Below are 22,885 nucleotides of genomic sequence, written 5' to 3' on the forward strand. Positions count from 1 at the left end.
ACACTTCACCTACCATTACTTAATGTCGGTTTTGTACTCTATATGCAAGTCACAGAAGCATTGATACAGGTTTCCAGTTTCATTAGAAGTTGTAGTGCTATTATCAAGTCATTTCACCAGACCATAAAGTAAAAAAATAAAATTTTAACAATAAAATTTCACACTTTTAAACTTGAGGGATGTTCACATTACTTCTTCAGAAGCTCAGTTTAATTAATACTATCGCCTGAAATTTTTTAAGCTTTTAAAATTTTCTCCTTTCCTTTTCCTTCAATAAATACCTGATTTAAAGTTAAAATTATCCTTATCCTCTTGATACCAAAAGACCGTGAGCATGTATATTACAAACATCAGGTGAGTATAGAAATAAGAAATTTTATTATTAAAATTCTTTTTATTTTTAAGATCCTCCTCTGGTGTTCATATTGCTGACTACCACACTCTGCTGGTGGTAGGATGACAGTGATGGAAAGAGATGGGGTAAATTGAATTAAAACATAATATACCATGGTTAAGATTTACTGACCTGGTCTAGACTATATTTAACAAACCATTTTGAAATACAAGACTCCAGATTGTTTACTAAAGCTATTTAAAATACCAAACTTTAGCTTGTAGTTCTTGATCTAAATGATACTTTTGATTGGTACTCAATTGATTTTTAAATTAAAATCACATATACGCTTAGATAGGAGAGCTATGAGTGAACTAAACTCAAAATCATTTATACCACTATCAGTCCTAGAACCTAGCAAACTACGTAAGTAAACTAGAATTCTTTAAGATAATGTTTAGCAAAAACTGACTTGGTATACCATTGAGCTATTGCTGAAACTCTTAAAAAAATGTTTCTAACTACTATTATCATGTACAGTACCTTCACTTTCAAGCATTTTATAAGATTTAGATCTAATTCTTTGTGAGCTACTGTGACCAAACTTCAAATTCTGAATGATATTGCCTTTTTCATTTTTGGTCATAGGGCAATTAAGAACCCTCAACCCACAAAACAAATTTTCAATATTAAACTTACCCGATAATCATGTAGCTGTCAACTCCGTTGCCCGACAGAATTCTATGGAGGGATACGCCAGCTATCACAATACTAGAAGGGGGTGTACTTACCAGCGCCACCTGTGGCCAGGTACTCAATCATTTGTTGTTGACACCTCCTCAATTATTCCTCTGTCGTGCTTCCGGCTAGACGTTCTGGGATACGCTTATGGTCTTCGAGTTTATTCATGGATATTTGGTGAAGTATTCTCTTAGATTAACGGCTGTCGCATTACTGGAATCTTTTTTATATTAGCTAGATAGCTTTTATATAAATACTGGTTAACGGTTAATGAATTTTTGCTTGTTTTTGGATCACCCTTTGACTAACTCTTTGAAACAAGATGTCTGACGTTTCGCAAGCTCCCTCCCATAGGCGATTTAGGTCTTGCAATAGGCGTATTCCGAAAGCCTCGGTAGATCCTCACACCGCTTGTTCTGACTGTAGGGACAGGCCCTGTCTATTAGAAAATCGATGTGAGGAGTGCGCCGGACTTTCGGAATTGGATTTTGTCCGTCTTTTAAAATATTCATCTAAATTAGAGAGAGGTAGAGTTAGGAGAAGTTCTTCTCACTCTTCTATGTTTTCCTCACCTCATGATCCCCTACCTTTTCCTACCCCTGTAGTGGCTACCCCCGAACCTACTGTGTGCCCTCCGCCTGATATGTCAACTGTTTTGCGTGCTATTCAGGCTTTAGGAGATAAAGTAGAATCAGTGGTAAGTGACCATAAGTCTCTGATGGCCGAGGTTAAAGAACTAAAGGTCAAGAGTGCAGTGGGTGGAAATAGTGCCAGTGCTGTGACGAGTGCTAGTGTCTGTGCAGTGCCAAGTGCTAGTGGTGCCAGTGTGGTGCGTGAGGATTTTTCTGTGCGAGCCAGTCGTCCTCCCAGTCCGGGACCTCTTGCAAGCTCCCATGCCCAGGGGAGAAGCAATGTCGAAGGGCTTAAGGGTTCGACAGGCCTTGTTAGGCGCACAGAATTATCCTCGGTGGTTGCGGGCGTGTCTTCCTTAGACCGTCACTCCCACCTGCAGACGATTGAGCCCGTCTTCTCGTCCGCTGATCAACGTGCAGGGAAGAAACGTTGGTCTCAGGTCTCGAGACCGCTTAAACGTAGAGTTCAGTCAGCGAGTGCTCAGCCAGGTTGTAGTCATTGGCTCAGCTCCGACTCGCCTCAATCATCGGTCGACTGTACTCCGCCCAAGAGGAGTAAGGTTCTGCCTATACAGAGCCCGACTGTGACTTTACCTCAGTCTGTTATCGTTTCTGCCGACCCCAAGTGGACCCTGCTTCAGTCCATGCAAGCTCAGCTTTCGGACTTGATGCGTGAGTGTCGGGCTGAGAGTGTTGCTCCTCCTCCTCCGCCTACACTCCCTCCACCTGTTCTCGCTCCGCCTGTGCTCGCCCAGCCTGCACCTGCTCCGCCTGGTCGCAGCACCATCTGCCAGGCGTACGATGTTGAGCCACTTTCGGAGTTTGCTGTTCACAGTGTTGTTCAGCCTCAGCCTTCTTTAAGGCAACCCTTGCTTGGGGATCAGGAGAGTTATTCCACTCTTCCTCCTCCTCCTCTTGCTGCTCCACCTGTGGTGCAACTCTCGGTTGGGGTACAACAACCTCTCCCCTCCGTGAGTCTGTCTGCTCAACCATCGCTGCAGCGAGCTCAACCCTCCTCTAGGCAAGCTCCTCTACACCCTGGACTTGCGCCTCAGGAGCCTCAGCTTGCGAGAACTTTACCTTGTTCTGCGCAGCCTCAACCTCTTCATGCTCCACTCATCTCACAGGAACAGGAACGGACTACTCCGCCTCCGTCCTCCGCTCAGCTTGTGCAATCCTTGGGTTCAACTCTTGCTAGGAGTCAACCTCCTTCACCCATGCGCCTGCCTTCTGCTTCGTCTGTTGTTCAGCCTATGCAGTCTGAGCCTCAGGTTTTCCCTCAAGATGAGGAAACCTCTGTTATTGTTCCTACCCGTTCTGACTCTGCGGTTCAGCATTCTGGTCCTATTGCTTCGCTACCCTCTGCTGATGAAGTGTCGGATGATGAGGAGGCACACCTTGATCCCTCATCAGACGTGGAGGAGTCTAAGCTTTCTCCATTGTCTATTGATTTTAGAAAGGTCTTGACTTTTCTCAGGGAGATTTACCCAGACCACTTCGTCTCTGCTATTCCCCGCTCTCCTCCATCTGAGTTTTCGCTGGGCGTTCAACAAACTAAGTCCAACTATACGAAGCTTGTCCTAGCTAGATCCTCCAAGAGGGCTTTAAGGATCTTAGGGGAGTGGCTTCAGTCTAAACAACATCTTGGCAAGACTTCCTTCATGTTCCCTCCAACGAAGCTCGCTTCGAAAGGTTGCGTTTGGTATGCCACAGGGGAAGCACCAGGCTTGGGAGTACCTGCCTCTGCCCAGGCTGACTTCTCAAGTCTGGTGGACTCGCCTAGGAGGACTGCGATGAGACGCTCGAAGGTTTGTTGGACCTTCTCAGACCTGGATCATCTTCTGAAAGGGTTGTTCAGAGCTTTCGAAATGTTCAACTTTCTCGACTGGTGCCTGGGAGCCCTCAGCAAGAAAACCTCTCCTGCGGACAAAGATTCTGCCATGCTTATTATGTCCTGCATGGATAAGGCCATCAGAGATGGATCGGGTGAGCTAGCGTCGTTATTTGTATCAGGGGTGTTGAAGAAAAGGGAACAACTGTGTACCTTCCTCTCAGCCAGCATTACACCGTGCCAACGGTCACAACTCCTTTTTGCTCCACTCTCAAAGTTCCTCTTTCCCGAGGAGCTAGTTAAGGACTTGTCGGCTGCCCTGATACAGAAGGACACGCACGATCTTGTAGCCTCATCGGCTCGTAAGTCTAAGGTTACCACCTCTGTCCCCAAGACTTATCGCTCCCCAGTTGCTGATACCCCGGCTACGAGGTTCATACCGCCCTTTCGTGGTAGAGCCCCCAGCCGAGGAAGCTCCCGTCCAGACTCTCACAGGAGCAAGTCTAGGAAAGGACCCAGGACATCTAAGGGAAAGAACTGACTCTCAGATTCTCCAGACAACAGTAGGAGCCAGACTCAAGATCTTCTGGCGAGCCTGGGAGAAGAGAGGTGCAGACGCACAGTCTGTCAGTTGGCTGAGGTACGGTTACAGGATTCCATTCTGCCTCAAACCGCCTCTGACCACATCGCCCATCAACCTCTCTCCCAACTACAAAGAAGAGGACAAGAGGCTAGCATTACAACAGGAAGTGTCGCTACTTGTGGAGAAGAAGGCAGTGGTTATAGTCCGGGACCATCAATCCCCGGGCTTCTACAACCGTCTCTTTCTTGTGGCCAAGAAGACAGGAGGTTGGAGACCGGTGCTGTACGTCAGCTCTCTCAACGAGTATGTCACCAAGCAGACGTTCACAATGGAGACGACCAAGTCGGTCTTAGCAGCGGTCAGACAGGAGGACTGGATGGTCTCGTTGGACTTGAAAGATGCATACTTTCACGTTCCCATTCATCCAGACTCCCAACCTTTCCTGAGATTCGTTTTCGGAAAGGTTGTCTATCAGTTCCAAGCCCTGTGTTTTGGCCTAAGCACAGCTCCTATGGTCTTTACTCATCTGATGAGGAATGTAGCGAAATTCCTGCACTTGTCGAACATCAGAGCCTCCCTCTATCTAGACGACTGGCTGTTGAGAGCCTCCACGAGTCGTCGTTGTCTGGAGAACCTCTCTTGGACTTTAGATCTAATCAGAGACCTAGGTCTATTAGTCAATATAGAGAAATCTCAACTCATTCCCTCCCAATCCATTGTGTACCTGGGAATGGAGATTCAGAGTCGGGATTTTCGGGCTTTTCCATCGGCCCCCAGGATAAACCAAGCCCTAGAGTGCATCATGAGCATGCTGAAGAGGAGCAATTGCTCAGTGAGACAGTGGATGAGTCTCACAGGGACCCTCTCATCACTGGCCCTGTTTGTCGAGCTAGGGAGACTCCACCTCCGCCCTCTTCAATTCCATCTTGCGGCTCATTGGGACAAGGGCTCGACTCTAGAAGCAGTCTCTATCCCTATCAACCAAGAGATGAAGACCACTCTCCTGTGGTGGAAGCACAATCTCCTTCTCAAGGAGGGTCTTTCATTGGCCATCCAGACCCCCCACCTTCATCTCTTCTCGGATGCATCGGACTCGGGCTGGGGTGCGACCTTGGACGGACGGGAATGCTCAGGAGTATGGAACAAGGAACAAGGATTACTCCACATCAACTGCAAGGAACTGTTAGCAGTTCATCTTGCCCTGTTGAACTTCAAGTCCCTCCTGCTAGGCAAAGTGGTGGAGGTGAATTCAGACAACACCACAGCCTTGGCTTACATCTCCAAGCAAGGAGGGACCCACTCGAGGAGCCTTTACGAGATCGCAAGGGACCTCCTCATTTGGTCAAGAGGTCTAAACCTCACACTGGTCACGAGGTTCATCCAGGGCGATATGAATGTTTCAGCGGATCGCCTCAGCAGGAGGAATCAGGTCATTCCCACGGAATGGACCCTCCACAAGAGTGTGTGCAACAGACTTTGGACCTTGTGGGGTCAACCTACCATAGATCTGTTTGCCACCTCCATCACCAAGAGACTTCCGCTTTATTGTTCCCCTGTTCCAGACCCTGCAGCGGTTCATGTGGATGCATTTCTTCTGAACTGGTCCCATCTCGACCTGTACGCATTCCCTCCGTTCAAGATCATAAACAAAGTTCTGCAGAAATTCGTCTCGCACGAAGGGACACGGCTGACGCTGGTTGCTCCCCTTTGGCCTGCAAGAGAATGGTACACAGAGGTACTTCAATGGCTAGTCGACTTCCCCAGGACTCTACCTCTAAGAGTGGACCTTCTACGTCAACCACACGTAGACAGGTTGCACCCAAACCTCCACGCTCTTCGACTGACTGCCTTCAGACTGTCGAAAGATTCGCTAGAGCTAGAGGCTTTTCGAAGGAGGCAGCCAGTGCGATTGCCAGAGCTAGAAGAATTTCCACTCGTAGAGTCTACCAGTCTAAGTGGGAAGTCTTCCGTAGCTGGTGTAGAGCCAATTCAATATCCTCTACCAATACCTCTGTGATCCAAATAGCTGACTTCCTTCTTCATCTTAGGAATGAGAGATCCCTTTCAACACCTACGATTAAAGGGTATAGGAGCATGTTGGCCTCAGTTCTCCGCCACAGGGGTTTGGACCTGTCTTCCAACAAGGACCTTCAAGACATTCTCAAGTCTTTTGAGACGTCTAAAGAACGTCGTCTTTCCACTCCAGGCTGGAATCTAGACGTAGTCTTAAGGTTCCTTATGACATCTAGGTTCGAACCTCTCCAGTCAGCTTCCTTCAAGGATCTTACCCTCAAGACTGCTTTTCTCGTTTGCCTTGCAACAGCTAAGAGAGTCAGTGAGGTTCATGCCTTCAGCAAGAACATTGGTTTCACAACCGAATCTGCTACATGTTCTTTTCAGCTTGGATTCCTAGCAAAGAACGAGCTTCCTTCACGTCCTTGGCCTAGATCGTTCGAAATACCTAGCCTCTCCAACATGGTAGGTAACGAACTAGAGAGAGTTCTTTGCCCTGTCAGAGCTCTCAAATATTATCTGAAGAGGTCTAAACCTATTCGAGGACAGTCAGAAGCCTTATGGTGTGCCATCAAGAAACCCTCGAGACCCATGTCCAAGAATGGGCTTTCATACTATATAAGGCTTCTGATCAGAGAGGCACACTCTCACTTAAAGGAGGAAGACCTTGCATTGCTGAAGGTAAGGACCCACGAAGTAAGAGCTGTAGCTACTTCGTTGGCCTTTAATAAAAACCGTTCTCTGCAGAGCATTATGGATGCAACCTATTGGAGGAGCAAGTCAGTGTTTGCATCATTTTATCTGAAAGATGTCCAGTCTCTTTACGAGAACTGCTACACCCTGGGACCATTCGTAGCAGCGAGTGCAGTAGTAGGTGAGGGCTCAGCCACTACATTCCCTTAATCCCATAACCTTTTTAACCTTTCTCTTGAATACTTTTATTGTTGTTTTTATGGTTGTTACGGTAGGCTAAGAAGCCTTCCGCATCCTTGGATTTGGCGGGTGGTCTATTCATTCTTGAGAAGCGCCTGGGTTAAAGGTTTGGTAGAGGTCCTTTAGTAGGGTTGCAACCCCTTGTACTTTGGCACCTTTGGGTTGATTCAGCCTCCAAGAGGAACGCTGCGCTCAGTAAGGAAGACGAACTTTAAATAAAAGGCAGAGTAACGGTTATATTCGACTTCCTTACCAGGTACTTATTATTTCATTGTTATTTGAGATAACTGTTATATGAAATTTGGGATACTTAGCTATCCTTTAATCATGTACACTGGTTTTCACCCACCTCCCTGGGTGTGAATCAGCTACATGATTATCGGGTAAGTTTAATATTGAAAAATGTTATTTTTATTAATAAAATAAATTTTTGAATATACTTACCCGATAATCATGATTTAATCGACCCTCCCTTTCCTCCCCAGAGAGAACCAGTGGACCGAGGAATAATTGAGGAGGTGTCAACAACAAATGATTGAGTACCTGGCCACAGGTGGCGCTGGTAAGTACACCCCCTTCTAGTATTGTGATAGCTGGCGTATCCCTCCATAGAATTCTGTCGGGCAACGGAGTTGACAGCTACATGATTATCGGGTAAGTATATTCAAAAATTTATTTTATTAATAAAAATAACATTTTTTCTCCAAATAATACTGAATGGCTCGTAAGGGAAGCGGTTTTCTGCTGAAATGCTTTCCTCCATTTTTGGAGGTGTGTGAAAAAATTGAGGCAAACTCTTGGCCTTAAAATAATTTTTGGCTCTGAAGGAAGACAAGAGACAAAATCATCTCGTGTTCCTCAATGGTTACCTTGACAGACAATGTTTGTTGTCCACTTGTGTATTTAGCTGTAAGATCTTTAAGAGAAAGATGTCCGCTGTTTAAAATTTAGATTTTTTTAAATACTTTAAAATCCCATTCAAATTCCAGATTTAGTTATGGTATCAGCTCTTCTAGGAGAAGTACTCTCCAAAATCAAACCATTGTTCTCTAGTCTTGGGTTGTACCATAGCCTCTGTACCATGCTCTTCCACTGTCCTAAGGTAGAGTTCTCTTGCTTGAGGGTACACGTTGGCACACTATTTTATCTTATTTCTCTTCTTGTTTTTTTTTATTTTTGTGGTTTATGTATTAAAGATTTATTTTAATGGTGTTCTTCTTAAAATAGTTTATTTTAATTGTCATTACTTGTCTTTTAGATTTTTTATTTCCTCTTTCCCTCTCCTCACTGGGATATTTTTCACTGTTGGAGTCCTTGGACTTATATTATCCTGCTTTTCCAAATAGGTTTGTAACTTACTAGCAATTTGTCGTCGGCGGCGCCCACTCATGGCCGAGTATTGGGTTTTGTCGTTAGCCATCAGCCTCCTATCTGTGGGGTGGGAGCTTATGTCTGATGTGGCTGTTAAGTCCTAGTCTGTGGTGGAAGAGTCGCGGACAGTGTTCACAAGGGAGGGTAGGTGGTGGGCGGGGCTGTTCTAATCGCTCTCTCCTTCTTCTCCTCCTAACCTCCTCATTTTGTCTCCTCTCCTCGAAGTCCATGGTGCTATGCTGTACTGTACTCCTACAGGTTTTCCTGTCCCTGGCTGTTTCTTCCCATGAGGAAGGATCGATGTCAGTTAGAGCCAGGGTGCGCTTTAGTTGATCTTTATAGCGCATTTTCGGGGCTCCTCGTGGTCTGGTGCCCTGGGTCAGTTCTCCGTAGAATATTTTCTTTCGGAGCCTAGATGATCCATCCTATGCACGTGTCCTATCCAGCGGAGGCGGTGGTGGATGATGGTGGCCTCCACGCTGGTTAGCGAGGCACATTCTAAGACTTCAGTGTTGGTGGTGTGGCTCTCCCAGGGGATTTTCAAGATCTGCCTCAGTTTCATTGGTTGGAAGCGTTCTAGGTTTTTAAGATCGCTTCTATATAGCGTCCATGTTTCACATGCATACAGGAGCGTGGAGAGGACTACTGCCCTGAACACCATTATTTTGGTGGTCATTGTCAGTGCGTGGTTGTTAAATACGCGGCAGTTGAGTCGGCCAAAGGCTGAGTGGGCTGCCCTGAGCCTGTTCTCCACGTCATTTTTGCTTGTGGGAGCTGATGTTAGGATGCTCCCTAGGTAGGAGAACTGGTCCACCTGTTCTAACGGTTGGTCATTCACTGTGTTATTGAAGTTTGGGAGCATCAGTCCTGGTGGATGTTGGACGAGGGTCTTGGTTTTGTCTGTGTTGACTTGCATCCCAAAACGTTCGTAGGCAGAGTTGTATGCATCAGCTAACGACTGCAGGTCCTCTGCCGTCTGACCTGGGGTTGCATTGTCGTCAGCATACTGCAGTTCTCGCACTGCACACAAGGTGGTCTTGGTTCTGGCGCGGAGTCTAGCGAGGTTGAAAGCGCCTCCATCCATGCGGAAACGTAGGTCGACTGAGGGTGTGTCTGGGGGAATCTCGTTGAGCATTGCTGCGGTGTATAGCGAGAAACACGTTGGGGCCAGAACACAGCCCTGCTTCAGGCCGCCGTTGATGGGTAATGGGTCTGAAAGAGAGTTCTGGTGGCAGACTCTCCCAACCATTCCGTCATGGAGGGCACGCACCAGCTTGACAAAATCGGGTGGGCAGCCATATCTTTTGAGGACAGCCCACATGGCAGGTCGAGGTACTTTGTCGAAGGCCTTTTTCAAATCCCAGAAGATGAACATTATGGGCTGTTATTGTTCGAGGCTCTTCTCTTGTAGTTGTCGCGCACAGAAGATCATGTCTATGGTCCCGCGGGAAGGTCGAAAGCCGCACTGGGACTCTGGCAGGACGTCTTCTGCGAGAATAAGGAGGCGGTCAAGGAGAATCCGAGCGAAAATCTTACTCGCGATGCTTAGTAGTGATATTCCCCGGTAGTTGTTACAGTTCTCCCTGTCTCCCTTCTTGAAGATGGTAATGATGTTTGCATCGCGGAAGTCACTGGGGAGGGTCTTGGTCTCCCATATTTTCAGTATAAGGAGTATCAAACGGTTCCTCAAACCGGGGCCACCGTGAGTGAGGAGCTCCAACGGGATGTTGTCTGGCCCTGGGGCTTTGCCGGGCTTCATGCGCTGCAGGTCCTTGTTGAAGTCATGGATGGAGGGCGGTAGTGCCATCCAGTGATGGACGGGATGCTGCGGGGCCATTCGCAGGAGATCGTCTGGGGTGTCTGCTTGGTCATTGAGGAGGTTCTCAAAGTGAGACCTCCACCTGGCCAGGATGCCCTCGCTGTCGGTGATGGTCGTGGCCCCATCCGCGTCCTTCAGGCTGTCCACTGATGACCGTGTGGGACTGAATATTTCCTTTGTTGCTGCATAGAAGCTGCGCAGGTCACGTTGGTCAGGGAAACTCTGTATTTCTGCAGCTTTTCTTTGCCACCAGGTGTTCTGGGCCTCACGGATCCCTCTTTGGCAACCAGCTTCAGCCCCCTTGTGAGCACATTTGTTAGCTGCTATTGGTTGGTTTTCCAAAGTCAGGCGTGCTTGTCGTTTGGTTTCAATGAGAAGAGAGATGGTAGCATCATTCTCATCAAACCAATCCTGCCGTTTCTTGGTGGTGTAGCCTAATGTTTCTTCCGCGGCACGTGCCATGGCGTTTCTGAGGGTGGTCCAGTGGTGCTCAACAGTGGCCTGACCCACGGGGTCTGCGAGGTGTTGTTCGCAGGCCTCCTTGTAGTTCTGTGCCACCTGTGGGTTGCGGAGCTTACTACAATCAAAGCGTTGGTGTGGTACGCTGTCAGGTGCCCTTCTGGGTGGTCGTAGGGTCGTCACGGAGAGTCGGGAGATGAGGAGTCTGTGGTCCGTCCAGCAGTCGTCCGCTCCGGGCATGGATCGGGTGATGCGGACGTCTCCTCGGTCTCTGACTCTGGTCAGGACGGAGTCCAGGGTGTGCCAGTGTTTAGACCGTGGGTGTCTCCATGTGGTCTTTTGTCGCTTTGGTAACTGGAAGATGGTGTTGGTTACCACAAGTTGGTGTTCTGCACACAGACCCAGTAAGAGTTGGCCATTGGCGTTGCAATTTCCAATGCCATGGCGGCCGATGATTCCCTCCCACAGGTGATGGTCTTTGCCTACACGGGCATTAAAGTCGCCAAGCACAACGAGCTTGTCATTGGCGGGCACTGCCTGGATGGTGTGGTCGAGCTGGGTGTAGAAGGCAGCTTTGTCATCATCGATTGAGGTCATAGTCGGGGCGTAGACAGAGATCAGGGTGAGGTGTCTGTCCCGCATGATGGGGATGCGGACAGTCATCAGGCGTTCACTGATGGCCTTGGGAGCGAGGTTGTGTTGCTGCACTAGCTGGGAACGGATGGCGAAGCCGACACCGTGGATGCGAGGCTCCTCTAGGGCCTTGCCTTTCCAGAAGATGGTGTAGCCTGTTCCAGCTTCCCTGATGTTGCCCTCTTCGGGTAGTCTGGTCTCGCTAAAAGCCGCCACATCAACATTGAAGCGGGCTAGCTCCTTGCAGACGAGGGCTGTACGTCGTTCCGGGCGGTTGGTGTTCGTCACGTCTTGGAGGGTGCGGATGTTCCACGCACCTAAGGTTAACATTTTTTTCTTGTTGTTTCGACCGCATTAGTGGGATGTCCGCCAGCCGCGGTGAGCTGACCAGACAGGTTTGCCGTGTCCGATGTTTACCCCACCTTTTCTAGGGGCCTCCCCATGTGGGGTGGGCTGCGGTGTCCTCAATAGGCCAGCCCCGTCATGGGTCAAGCTGCCGAACTCTGGTGTCACGGCACCGTCACCAGAGAGCGACTGAATCTTAGACTCGCCGCCTGAGTGCAGTCGTGGGCTAAGGGCTTCCAGCTATCCAGGCCTGCCCCCTTCACCCACGGTGCTGTCGCCTCAGGTCTTGGTGGTGGTGATGATGATGATGATGATGGTGAGAAAGAGATGAAGAAGGGTGGAGGAAACGACAGAATGCCAGTAGCTGGGTATATTGTTTTGGGTGGTCGTGGCTTTGCAACGGCCACGCACACACACTTGGCCCACATCGTTTTCACCGCGGCGCAAGACATATGAGACAGGCGGCTTCTCCGATGTTGGTTGCATCGGGCTGCTGGATTCTTGTTATGTCGAGGCCCGCCTTGTTGCCTGCCCGACAGGCATTGCCCTCTTCCGCCGGCGCTGGGAAGCTCCACCGTTGGGGTCTTGTTTGGTTTGATTTTGGAGTTTTCCTTCTCCTAGCCTTTGCCTATCTTAAAATAAAGGAGAAGGCCTATAGGGGTCCAGTCTTGGTCTGGTCTCTCAGAACTGGCCTTAGCGGTATGGTTGAGCCTGCCAGGGTGGATAAACTACCCCACCGCCATTGCCCAGCCCATCATTGAGACACTCAGCCCCTCTACTGCAGCAAAGTGCTGGACCATCAGAGGGGACTAGCAATTACAATAACAATAATGATAATACTGTTGATGATAAAACAGACAGATCTAATCGCAGATCATTGAACATAGAATTAAGCATGGATCTTTATCCCTTAATGGCTGAAATTGAAAATTTCTTACTATATAAAAGAACCATAGGAATTTTAACAATATCCAAACTAGTCCTGGTCATCGACAGACTTATCTTTCCACCAGTCAAAATAATCATTCCATTGTCTATGATATGAAAAATTTGTACTCTGTCTTTTAGAACCTACTATAGAATGGCTAGGGGGTTTTAGAAACCCCTTCTTTTTTATGACACGGTGCATAGTCTCTGTGAGGTTAGATGTACCATGAATGAATTTGGATGAATCGCCATTGAAAAAGGTTGTTTGAGCAGACTGACTTTGTACAGCAATCATCTTGGACATGCTGACAACATGGGGCACAGATCTTTGAACCATTCCCTTTGTAGCTCGAGAGGAGTTATTAGTTTCATCCTCCTGTTTGCAGAAATCCTGAACTTGTTGAACACCTTCCAAACTTTGGCAAACAGTGGTAATGATAAGAAGTAAAGAGCACTCATTTCATTAGAGGAATACTAAAATGTCTAGACTTACATCTTAGCACATAAGGGATAAGCAAAGAATTGGAGGTACACAACTATAGTAAACCTCTGATGAGCTATTGACCAAGCTTGCAAGTGAATGGAAACTCACTGTCATCCAGAATGTGATATAATTGCCCAGCTTTAGCTGATACATCACTAACAACAAAAATATTTGTAAAGATACAGTACAGTTAAATAGAAATTTAAGAGCATCTACAATATGAAATGCCATCTCCCAAAATGAAAGCAATGTTGCTTAAGGGCGCTTACTTTAGCTAGAGGAGGGATATATGGATCCATCTTACTGTTTCGATCTTTTGCCTCACAATCTAGCTGTCTAACCACTATGGCTGCAAACCAGCTAGGTTTTAGCTGCAGAAGGATCTAAAGCAATTAAAGAATTTGAGACTCTCCGAAAGGAACTCAACTTTGTAAGGTGCAGTGAACATTCAGAATCCTTACTGAAGGAACACTAAGTCAAGATCTATAAACTCATTACAAACTTGACGGATAAGAGAGTCTTGGCATATCATATCGTTACCTACTCTGCCAAAGAAAACTAATCTCTCGGCTCATCATTATCTTGCCTTGCTCTCCTCAGCCATTTTGGAAATCTAATGTCAGTCAGTTATTCTGTTTACAAAGTTATGCTCGGAGACTCCTTAATCACAATGCTTTCCCTGTGAAAAAAACCTAACAAAGTCAGCTGGGAGGACAACTTAAAATGCAATAAACGCATCACAATCTCAAAGAAGTATGTCTTGATTTAATTAAAGCATGGGGTTTTTCCTATGCAAGAATTTAATATAATGCTAACAAATCCAGAAGGGAAGCCAAATAGAATTTGATTAACACCTATACAACCTGGTAAGGTAAGTGATTCATGAACACTCCCTATTTGATTACCAACTTGCCAAACCTGAATTGAAAGATTTTCATTTATGAGGCAAAATGATGGGGTCAAGTGCAGTAATAAACAAACAATCTGGAGAGGTCTGATCACCACTGAGACGACTGAGAAACTAAAGTAAAAGACGAGACACTGGCACATAAGTTACCATTTATCCCTAAATTGTTGCTTCCTTTACTTAGTTGTTATTATTGTTACTGGCTAAACTGCAATCCTAGTTGGAAAAGCAGGATGCTATAAGCCCAGGGGTTCCAACAGGGAAAACAGCCCAGTGAGGAAAGGAAACAAAAAAATATTCTAAGAACAGTACCAACATTAAAATAAATATCTCCTATATAAACTATGAAAAACATTAACAAAACAAGAGGAAAAGAAATAAGATAGAATAGTGTGCCCGAGTGTACCCTCAAGCAAGAGAACTCTAACCCAAGATAGTGGGAGACCATGGTACAGAGGTTATGGCACTACCCAAGACTAGAGAAGAATGGTCTGATTTCGGAGTGTCCTTCTCCTAGAAGAGCCGCTTACCATAGCTAAAGAGTCTCTTCTACCCTTATCAAGAGTAAAGTAGCCACTGAATAATTACAGTGCAGAGAATATGTGAAAAATAGGCCAGACTATTGGGTGTGTGTATGTGTAGACAAAGGGAAAAAGGAACCATAACCAGAGAGAAGGATCCAATGTAGTACTGTCTGGCCAATCAAAGGACCCCATTACTCTCTAGCGGTAGTATCTCAACGGGTGGCTGGTGCCCTGGCCAACCTATTACCTTTGAAGGGAATGAAAATGGGAAAATATCAATTTCCTTTTTTTTTTATTTTAGGGGGATAATGATGATTAAACAGAGTTTCTGGAGAAAAAGTAATATAAACATCAGGGGAGGTTCATAGAAATAATTTGGTTAGTTGCTAAGGTCTTTGTCAAAGAATAGTATTAGGCTAGAAAAATATTTATTCCTTTTCCAGAAGATAGACATGAGCTTCATGTTTTAGTTTTCCTTCATTGTTGTTTTTATTTCTTTAGAAGTTATCATAATGGTTTTTACAGTGGCATCCAGTCCGACCAATAATGGCATCAATTAGTTCTGGAGTGGTATCAGTTTGGTCCCAAAATCAAGTTGAGAATTGGTCAGCTTTTGCTCCTGACTTCAAAGAACTTGATGAAAATGTGGAGTACGAGGAAAGGGAATCAGAATTTGATCAGAGTGACGAAGACAAAAGTGTCGAACTCAGCCAGGAGAAAAGAGAAGAGGATGTTGAGGTAACCAATTTTGTGTAAGATGCTTTTTACGGAATAATTAGTTATGCTATCATTCCTTGAAGCTGTGTAATTTTTAGCTTAGTACAGTATTATGTCCTCAATACAGTATCAAACACTTCTAGTTTATTCCGTAACTGAAATACAAACCAACGCTATTTATAGGGGTATTACTTTGGGCGACGCTGAAATATGAGCCATTACATTTTTGGCGAGGGTTAATCACTCATCCGCTAGTTAGCGGGCGGGGGGAGGTTAATAGCTACCCCTCTCACTCGCACACCTATGTTTGTTACGTACTGTGCTTTTGGCTCGGGTGGAGAATGGTTGTTACCGCTCTTCCCCTCACCAAATTTTTGATAGCCGTTGTTAATCTTTTTTTATTTTATTTGTTCCGTAACCGAAATACAAACCACGTTATTTACATTGGGTTTACCTTTTAGCGCAGCTGAAATGGCGAGCCATTAGAATTTAACGAGGGTGTATTACCCCCGCGCTAGTTAGCGGGGGGGCGGGTAGGGGAGTGGTAGCTAGCTACCCCTCCCCCCCCTCACACACCGGTGAAGCTCACTTTCACCTTTGGCTCGGACTGGGACACACGTCTCTGTCTTTGCCCTCGCATGGTAGCCATTGTTTGTTTTGTCTTTACTTAATCACTTACTTTTCTTTTACTCAATATTCATGTAAACATTTTTTCATGTTTGTATATATATTTGAGTATAGAAATCAGTAAGTTTCCTTTTCAGAGATGTGTGTGTAGTGTACAATATCTCCGTGGAGCCCTCGGCAGGGTGCAGATGGACAGCAGTTTGACCTCGTCTTCCGACGGGCAACGGTCTTCCCGACGGACAACGGTCTTCCGACGGACATCAGTCTCCCGGCGGACAGACAACGGTCTTCCGACAGACATCAGTCTCCCGACAGACAACGATCCCTTCGGGGCCAAAGGGTTGCCTCCCATGGGGGTTCTTCCCTTGCGTGTCAGGGTTCCCCTGCGCGCCCTTCTGCTATGTTCTCTCCTGCTCAGTGTTAGCGCAAAGGCGCTCTCCTGCTGTTCACCAGCGCTCTCCTGTTCGCCAGCGCTCTCCTGTTCGTCAGCGCTCTCATGATGATCATCTCTGCTGTTCCTGTTGGTTCCTGTTACGCGCCCTGTGCGCCCACGTTCGCCCTCGCGATCTAGAACTTCAGTTCAGGTGTGGGTCAAGGACTCTTCTTCTACGCGCAGGCTTCCACGGGTTGCCTTCTGCTCGTCAGCGATCACCAGCTCGCCAGCGACCTTAGACGCGACAACGTTCACCTGCTCGTCAGCGATCGCCTACGCGTCAACGATCGCCATTGACCTGCCACGCGTGTCAGTTCCCCTGAACACCATCAGTAGCGATCTAGCGCTCGCCTGTTGTGGACCACGATCTCCGGTAGCTGAGTTTTGCCGTAGATCTTCCTCCTGCTCGCCAGCGCTCACCTTTACTTCTGTCCTTCTGTGCGCCAGCTTTCTTCAATCGCCAGCGCACATCTGCGCGCCCTTCTTTGCCACGCACCATTGGGCGCCAACAGTTTTCGGACCGTCTAGGATCGCCTGATTAACAGCTTGCTTCAGCGCTCACCTTCCTGATGCACCTGCGCGCCTTCTGTTAGCGCGATGTGCGCTAACCATCACTAGTCTCTCGCGTTGGCAATCGCCTACGCGCCCGCGCGATTCTTCACCTGCGCGCTAGCGTTTTGTTAACGCACCACCGCTCTCCAACGCGCCGACGCGCCATCGCTTGCCAACGCGCCGGCGCTTGCCGACGCGCCATCACTTGCCAACGCGCCTTCACTCTCCTACGGGCTATCGCTCGCCAGAACGCGCCATCGCTCGTCAACGCACCATCGCCCGCCTACGCGTCATTGGTCTCCCGACCGCCTGCGCTCACCCGCGCCCCCACGTGCCTGCGCGGCCGCACGCCCACGTGCCCGCGCGGCCGCACGCCCACGTGCCCGTGCGACCGCACGCCCACGTGCCTGCACACCTACGCTCATGCGCGACCGCGCACATGCTCTCCAATGTTCGCCCACGCGCGGACCGACGGGGTTCCGTTGCGCGGACCGACAGTGTTCCGTCGCGCGAGCCGACGGTGTTCCGTCGCGCGTGCCGACGGTGTTTCTTCGCGCGTGCCGACGGTGTTTCTTCGCGCGAACGTCGGCTTAATTCTTGCAGTATCCATTGCTCGCCTATGGGTTATCGCTCGCCGACCACCAGCTCTCGCCCTTCTTACCACGCTCGCCCTCTTTCTGCGCTCCTTCGCTCACTTTCCTTTGCGTTCCTGCATGCCCGCGCATGGGCGCTTCCACGTTCGCCCACGCGCAAATCATTGATTTACCATCGCGCGAGCGCCAGGGCGATTGCGACCGCGATTCCCATTGGGGTTTCGCAGCATGGCCAGCCTGGCGAGTCTTCTGGAGCGTATTTCCAGAACGTGGCCTCACCCCGTAAACGCAGAGCATGGCACATGCAAGAATAAGAAGAATCTTCAGGGAGGTCTGAGCAACATTCTTCTTTCCAGAACCTGGGTTAGCCCTTCCCCGTCATTCCCTGGAAGGGTTTTTTGGCGGGGGGCTTTCCGTTCGAGATTTCTCTATTGGCCAAGGAGGGACTGGTTAACCCCTTCCTCTTCTCCATCTCGTGAAAGGGGCTTACCAGGTCCTTTCCCTCCTCGGTTGCGACCCCAGGTTTTGTTCAAGGAAGCTACAGGAAGGTCATGGGTACTTTCCTCCTCTCGGGCTCAAGCACCTTGGCGTTTCGTCGTCAAGTATCGAACTTGCGGGCAAGCTCGATGTTGGACCATCTGGACGCAATGACCGAGGACTTCCTTTCGGGTGTTTCATCCGTGGATGTCGACAACCTCAGACACTCTTCCATCCTTGAGAGGAGTTTTGTTTGTGCCCAAGGACAGAGACATAGACAGCGGCTGTGCGGAGGAAGTCGACTTCCTTTTTCACTCCTCCAAGGCGCTTTCTTCCAGACCCTGCAGGGCTCCAGCGCCTCTTTCTTTCAGCTACGTCGGCCTAAGTTATCGGACCGGCTACGACAACTGAGACAAGGTGTCCAATTGCAGTTCCCTCCTGTCAGGAACAGATGACACGGGAGGCTCTCCCGGGGGGGCATAGTCCTAGAGGGAGCGGCAGAGTTCACGAACTCTAGGATTGGCACCCCCCCCCCTTGCAGATTTCACGCTGGGAGGATGCCTAAGGTTACTTATCCGGATGACAGCTTCCCGATGCCCATTCCAGCACGATCTCTGTGATAAGCCAAGGATATCGCGCCTGCCGTCTCTGTCAGCGAATTCAGTCTCTCTGAACCTCTATGCCATAGGGTCGGCAAGAGTTTGCCCGTTTGGGCAGAATGAACCATGCCTTAGGAGAAGGTCCTCCATAGGATCGTTGACGGCTTCACCCCGGCTTCTCCCGTCGATCCTTTCTTGTAAGGAAGTATCTGAGACGGGAGTTCCGTAGTCGACCTCTCAGCCCTGATCAAGTTTGTCGAACAAACTTCGTCCAGCGTGGAACAGCAGAATCGATCAGACTGGTAACGAGGCGACAGGACTACTTAGGCCCTGGATCTGAAGGACGGGTACTTTCAGTTTCCATTCCATCCATCTTCCAGGAAGCTCGTGGAATTCAGCCTAGACTACAGATTTCCTGCTTAAGATGCAGTGTGGCCATCCCGCCGTGGCATCGCAGGTTTTTTCCCCAGAGAACTCTCCCTGCTTTCCTCATGGCCGCTCAGGTGCAGGCTTCCTCCTCCTTTGCCTTTTGGAGGTCTGGTCAACTCCGGTAGGCTCGGGTTCGACCTTCTTCAGCGCCGGGACAGGCTTCCGGATGCTTACCATGAGTGGGGGTTCATGGTATTTTGCTAGGAGCCTTCTCTTCTTCTGCCTCAACATCTGGAGTATCTAGCCATGATATTGGGGCAACGGCCTTACCACGTTGGGAACCCCGCTTCTCGTCCGTCCAGCGAGATTAAGCAACGTCGGTACTTGGATGGGTGACCGCCTGGGGACGCCAGATTCTGTGGCCACCTCCTCCGAGCCTTCCCTTCAGTTGACTGTGGCAAGGCTGAGGAGAGTCGCAGTACCTGCTCTCTGTCAAGCAGAGCTTTCAGCCCTACCTTAGAACGTCTCCTAGTTCTCTTTTCCTCATTGACCCGTCTAAAGTTCCGAACGGTCGCCTCAGGATAAGTTCCCTGTGAGGCGGCCCAAGTTCCGGTGGTTTCAAAGCAACGATTAACCGGACTTTCTGGCCCCTATGGAGCCAGCGGAACGATTAGACCTGCAATGGGTGTTGACCTATGGAACCTCTTGATGGGAGTGGATATTCTCGTCCTTTCCCCACCTTTTTGATGCTGCTCTCGGACTCGTCAAAGAAAAGGGGGGGGGTGGGGGGGGCATGTTCCGGTCCAGGCCTATGGTCAGGACCTGAAGGATACCTCTCCATCATTCAGGCAGGCTTAGGGACTGTAGTCTGGCCCCTCTACAGATCCTACAGCTCCTGCCGAGTCGCTCCGTGCGCGTCGACTTCATGGTTCTGGCGTGTTCTAGCCAGCAGGGGACGCATTTTCACTCCTTCGCATCTTGCAGTTGTGATACCGAGATGATTTGAGATACTCTCAATACCACCATCTGCTCTCTCATTCCAGGCAGAGGAAGGTTCTCTCCGACTATCTGAGCAGAGCCTCGTAGAGAGAGTGTACCGGGGGCTCTTTGGCCTTGAGTAACCAGCTAGTCCTGGTCTGGGGGAACTGATCGCGACAGCTTGGAACCTCAAGCTTCCGATGTTCTTCCCCCCAGTCTCAGACCCCGAGACTCTGGCAAGATGCATTCCGGTGATGGTGGGACAACATCGACGCCTGCGTCTTCCCTCCTTTGTTGTCTGTTGAGAATGGGTCTCAACAAGACCAGGTTGTCTGTCAACCTTTCAATGGCCCTGAGAGCTGCACTGGAACTATGCGCGGAACGGTTTCCGGACCCTCTGCTTCCCCTGACGGAACTCCCGGGAGAGCTTCTCCTACGGCACAGGCTACTCAAACAACCACACTGCAACATCTTTCACGAGCCGGAGCGTCGCTTCGGCTTCATGCCTGGAGACACTACGCCTCCTCCTCAAGAAGAAACAACCCGCTACAGTCGCGGGACGGAGGTCGCGTCATCTGCGATAGTCATCCGCAGGGGTCTTCCAGGCGAAGTGGAGAGTCTTTGGTGGTTGGTGTCGTGGGAGATATACCTCTTTCCTTGAGGCCTCTTCTCCAGCAATAACGATCTTATTGCCTTTCGGCAGGAGGAAACTCCTTTCCGCCATCGGCAAGGAAGCCTGTCGCTCGGCCTTTCCCTTGGCTTAAAGGAATAATTTTTTCCTTCCCGCTGGACCTTTCCTCGCTCATGCGAAGCTGCGAACGTCCCTGCCCTAGTCGGAGTGAGACCTCCAACTTGGAGCATGGCTCGGACTTTTTAGTCCCTTAAGAGATCTTCTCAAGACCCTTTACGTCAGGCCTCTGATCGTATTCCGTCTTGGGCCTCCTGCTCACTCTGGCCGCGGCCAGTGTGTAAGCAATCTTCTTGGTCTCGTACGACTCCGCCCTTTCTAAGGAATGGGGGAAGGCAACATTCAGGTTCGCTCCTGAGTTGTTGGCTAGACTCAGAATCTTGGGGTCCCGGCCCTTCGGTCCAATTCTTTCAAGATTTCGAGTCACCATTCTGTATCTGATGTCCCAAACCCTTCTCCTTCTTGCCAGTAAAGGAATCGAGAGGTTAGCTTTGGGAACAGCTGCAGTTTGTCCTCAGTTGCAGCCGGTTTGGGAGCACAAGAAGGACACGGGGGAGAGTTACCAGTATACCTCTTCAGCTCGGACTCAAGGACATTCATCTCGACCTGACTCCAGACCCTCCCCCGTCACGTCGCCCTACAGCACGATGTCGGATACATCGCAACGTCCCTCGCCTTCGAGTAATACTACTCTGTGACGCAGGTGCTACAAGCTGGAGTCTGGAAGCGTCTAATGACCTTCGCAGCCCGCTTCCTGCAGGGCGTGACCCACAGGAGTTTCGATACGTTTTCTATCGCTCTGTGGTGGCTACACAACAGCTGGTCTAACCTCGGGCTCCTTTTTGGACAGGTAGCAGAAGGTTAAGGGCATTGTTATCAGGTTTTAGTCTGCATGAACGAAAGAAGTATGGCTGGCCTTTACTTCTTTCTTCATCATCCCCTCTACTGGGAAGCAGCATCCTGGTCTCTGCATAGCTGACCTCGAACCTCTGCAGGTAAACCATGCTTCCTTGTGTTCCGAGTATTGAGTCAATACTGTCGCGTCCCCCATACCCTGACGAGGTGGTATTGGGAATGTCCTAACCCAGAGTTCCTTCTGGAACTCCAGGTCAACTGCCTAGGACGGGTCACACTTCTTCCTTCACACACAAGCTTATGTAGGCCGGAGCAAGGAACTTGTGAGGTGCAAGGACTCCTTTTCTCGAGTGCGACTCACTCGGATTCTGAGTTCCTGGGTAAAGCCAAAGCCAGTATGGCTGGGGACTTTCCACCCTACCTAAGGGGTAAGTCATCCAATGTAAATAGCGTGGTTTGTATTTCGGTTACGGAACAAATGACAAATTCGAAGATAATTTGTATTTTTCCTAACCATACAAACTTTAGCTATTTACACATATTTGCCTGCCAGCCCTGTCCCCCAAGACAAGTCCTACCTTTAAGTGAAAGTGAGCTTCACCGGTGTGTGAGGGGGAGAGGGGTAGCTTGCTACCACTCCCCTACCCCCCCCCCCCCCCGCTAACTAGCGAGGGGGTAATACACCCTCGTTAAATTCTAATGGCTCGCCATTTCAGCTGCGCTAAAAGGTAAACCCAATGTAAATAGCTAAGGTTTGTATGGTTAGGAAAAATACAAATTATCTTCGAATTTGTCATTTTTCAATGTTTGTGTGCGACTTTTTGCCAGCGATGCGGACCTGCCCAGGACCTGAGGGCTGCTCTTGCGAGACATTTATGTCATTAATTGACACAGATCATCACCGTTTGTGTCCCGCCTGTAGAGGTCAACATTGTGATGCCGATAATACTTGTGATGAATACTGGGAGTGGTCTACCTCCCAGTAGGAAAGGTTTGAGTGATGACAGAAGGCTAAAAGTGATTCTTCTGCTTTTGTGTCTGATGACTCTTGCCAGTCTCACCACTCGCCATCAGGTTCCCGACCTTCACCTGTATCAACAGACACTCTTCAGACTTGTCGTTCACCAGCCTTGCGGCATTCGTAAGTCCACCTCTCGCCGACTGCTCGCCAACCATCTGTTGTTCGCGGTTCGCCAGCTGTTTCCTGTCACCCAGTTCCTCATCAACGAGCAGCTGATCGCTGTTCGCCAACGGTTCGCCATTCACGAACAACTTGCCTCTCCCTGGAGGTTCACTGTTAACCTACGGTTCGCCGATTGCAGATTCATCATTCTCCAATGTCTTGCCGTTTGCCCACTTGCCAGTCACCATCGGCTTGTCATTCACCAGCGACTCGCCAATCTCCTAGGCGATGGAAAGTCTCACAACATCAGTCCCTCACTGCTTGCCGCTTGCGAACGC

General features: G+C 49.0%; 1 protein-coding gene across 1 annotated transcript in view; it reads left to right on the forward strand.

Moving 5' to 3' along the window:
* The window catches only part of LOC137651285 (retinoblastoma-binding protein 5 homolog), a 202,150-nt gene that overhangs the window by 154,066 nt on the left and 25,199 nt on the right, over positions 1-22,885 (forward strand). The window contains exon 8 of the mRNA XM_068384554.1: positions 15,062-15,274. Within this exon, the coding sequence (XP_068240655.1) occupies positions 15,062-15,274 (213 nt within the window). The remainder of the gene's footprint in view (positions 1-15,061; positions 15,275-22,885) is intronic.

The sequence above is a fragment of the Palaemon carinicauda genome, chromosome 12, assembly GCF_036898095.1.
Source record: "Palaemon carinicauda isolate YSFRI2023 chromosome 12, ASM3689809v2, whole genome shotgun sequence".
NCBI classification, from domain to species: domain Eukaryota; kingdom Metazoa; phylum Arthropoda; class Malacostraca; order Decapoda; family Palaemonidae; genus Palaemon; species Palaemon carinicauda.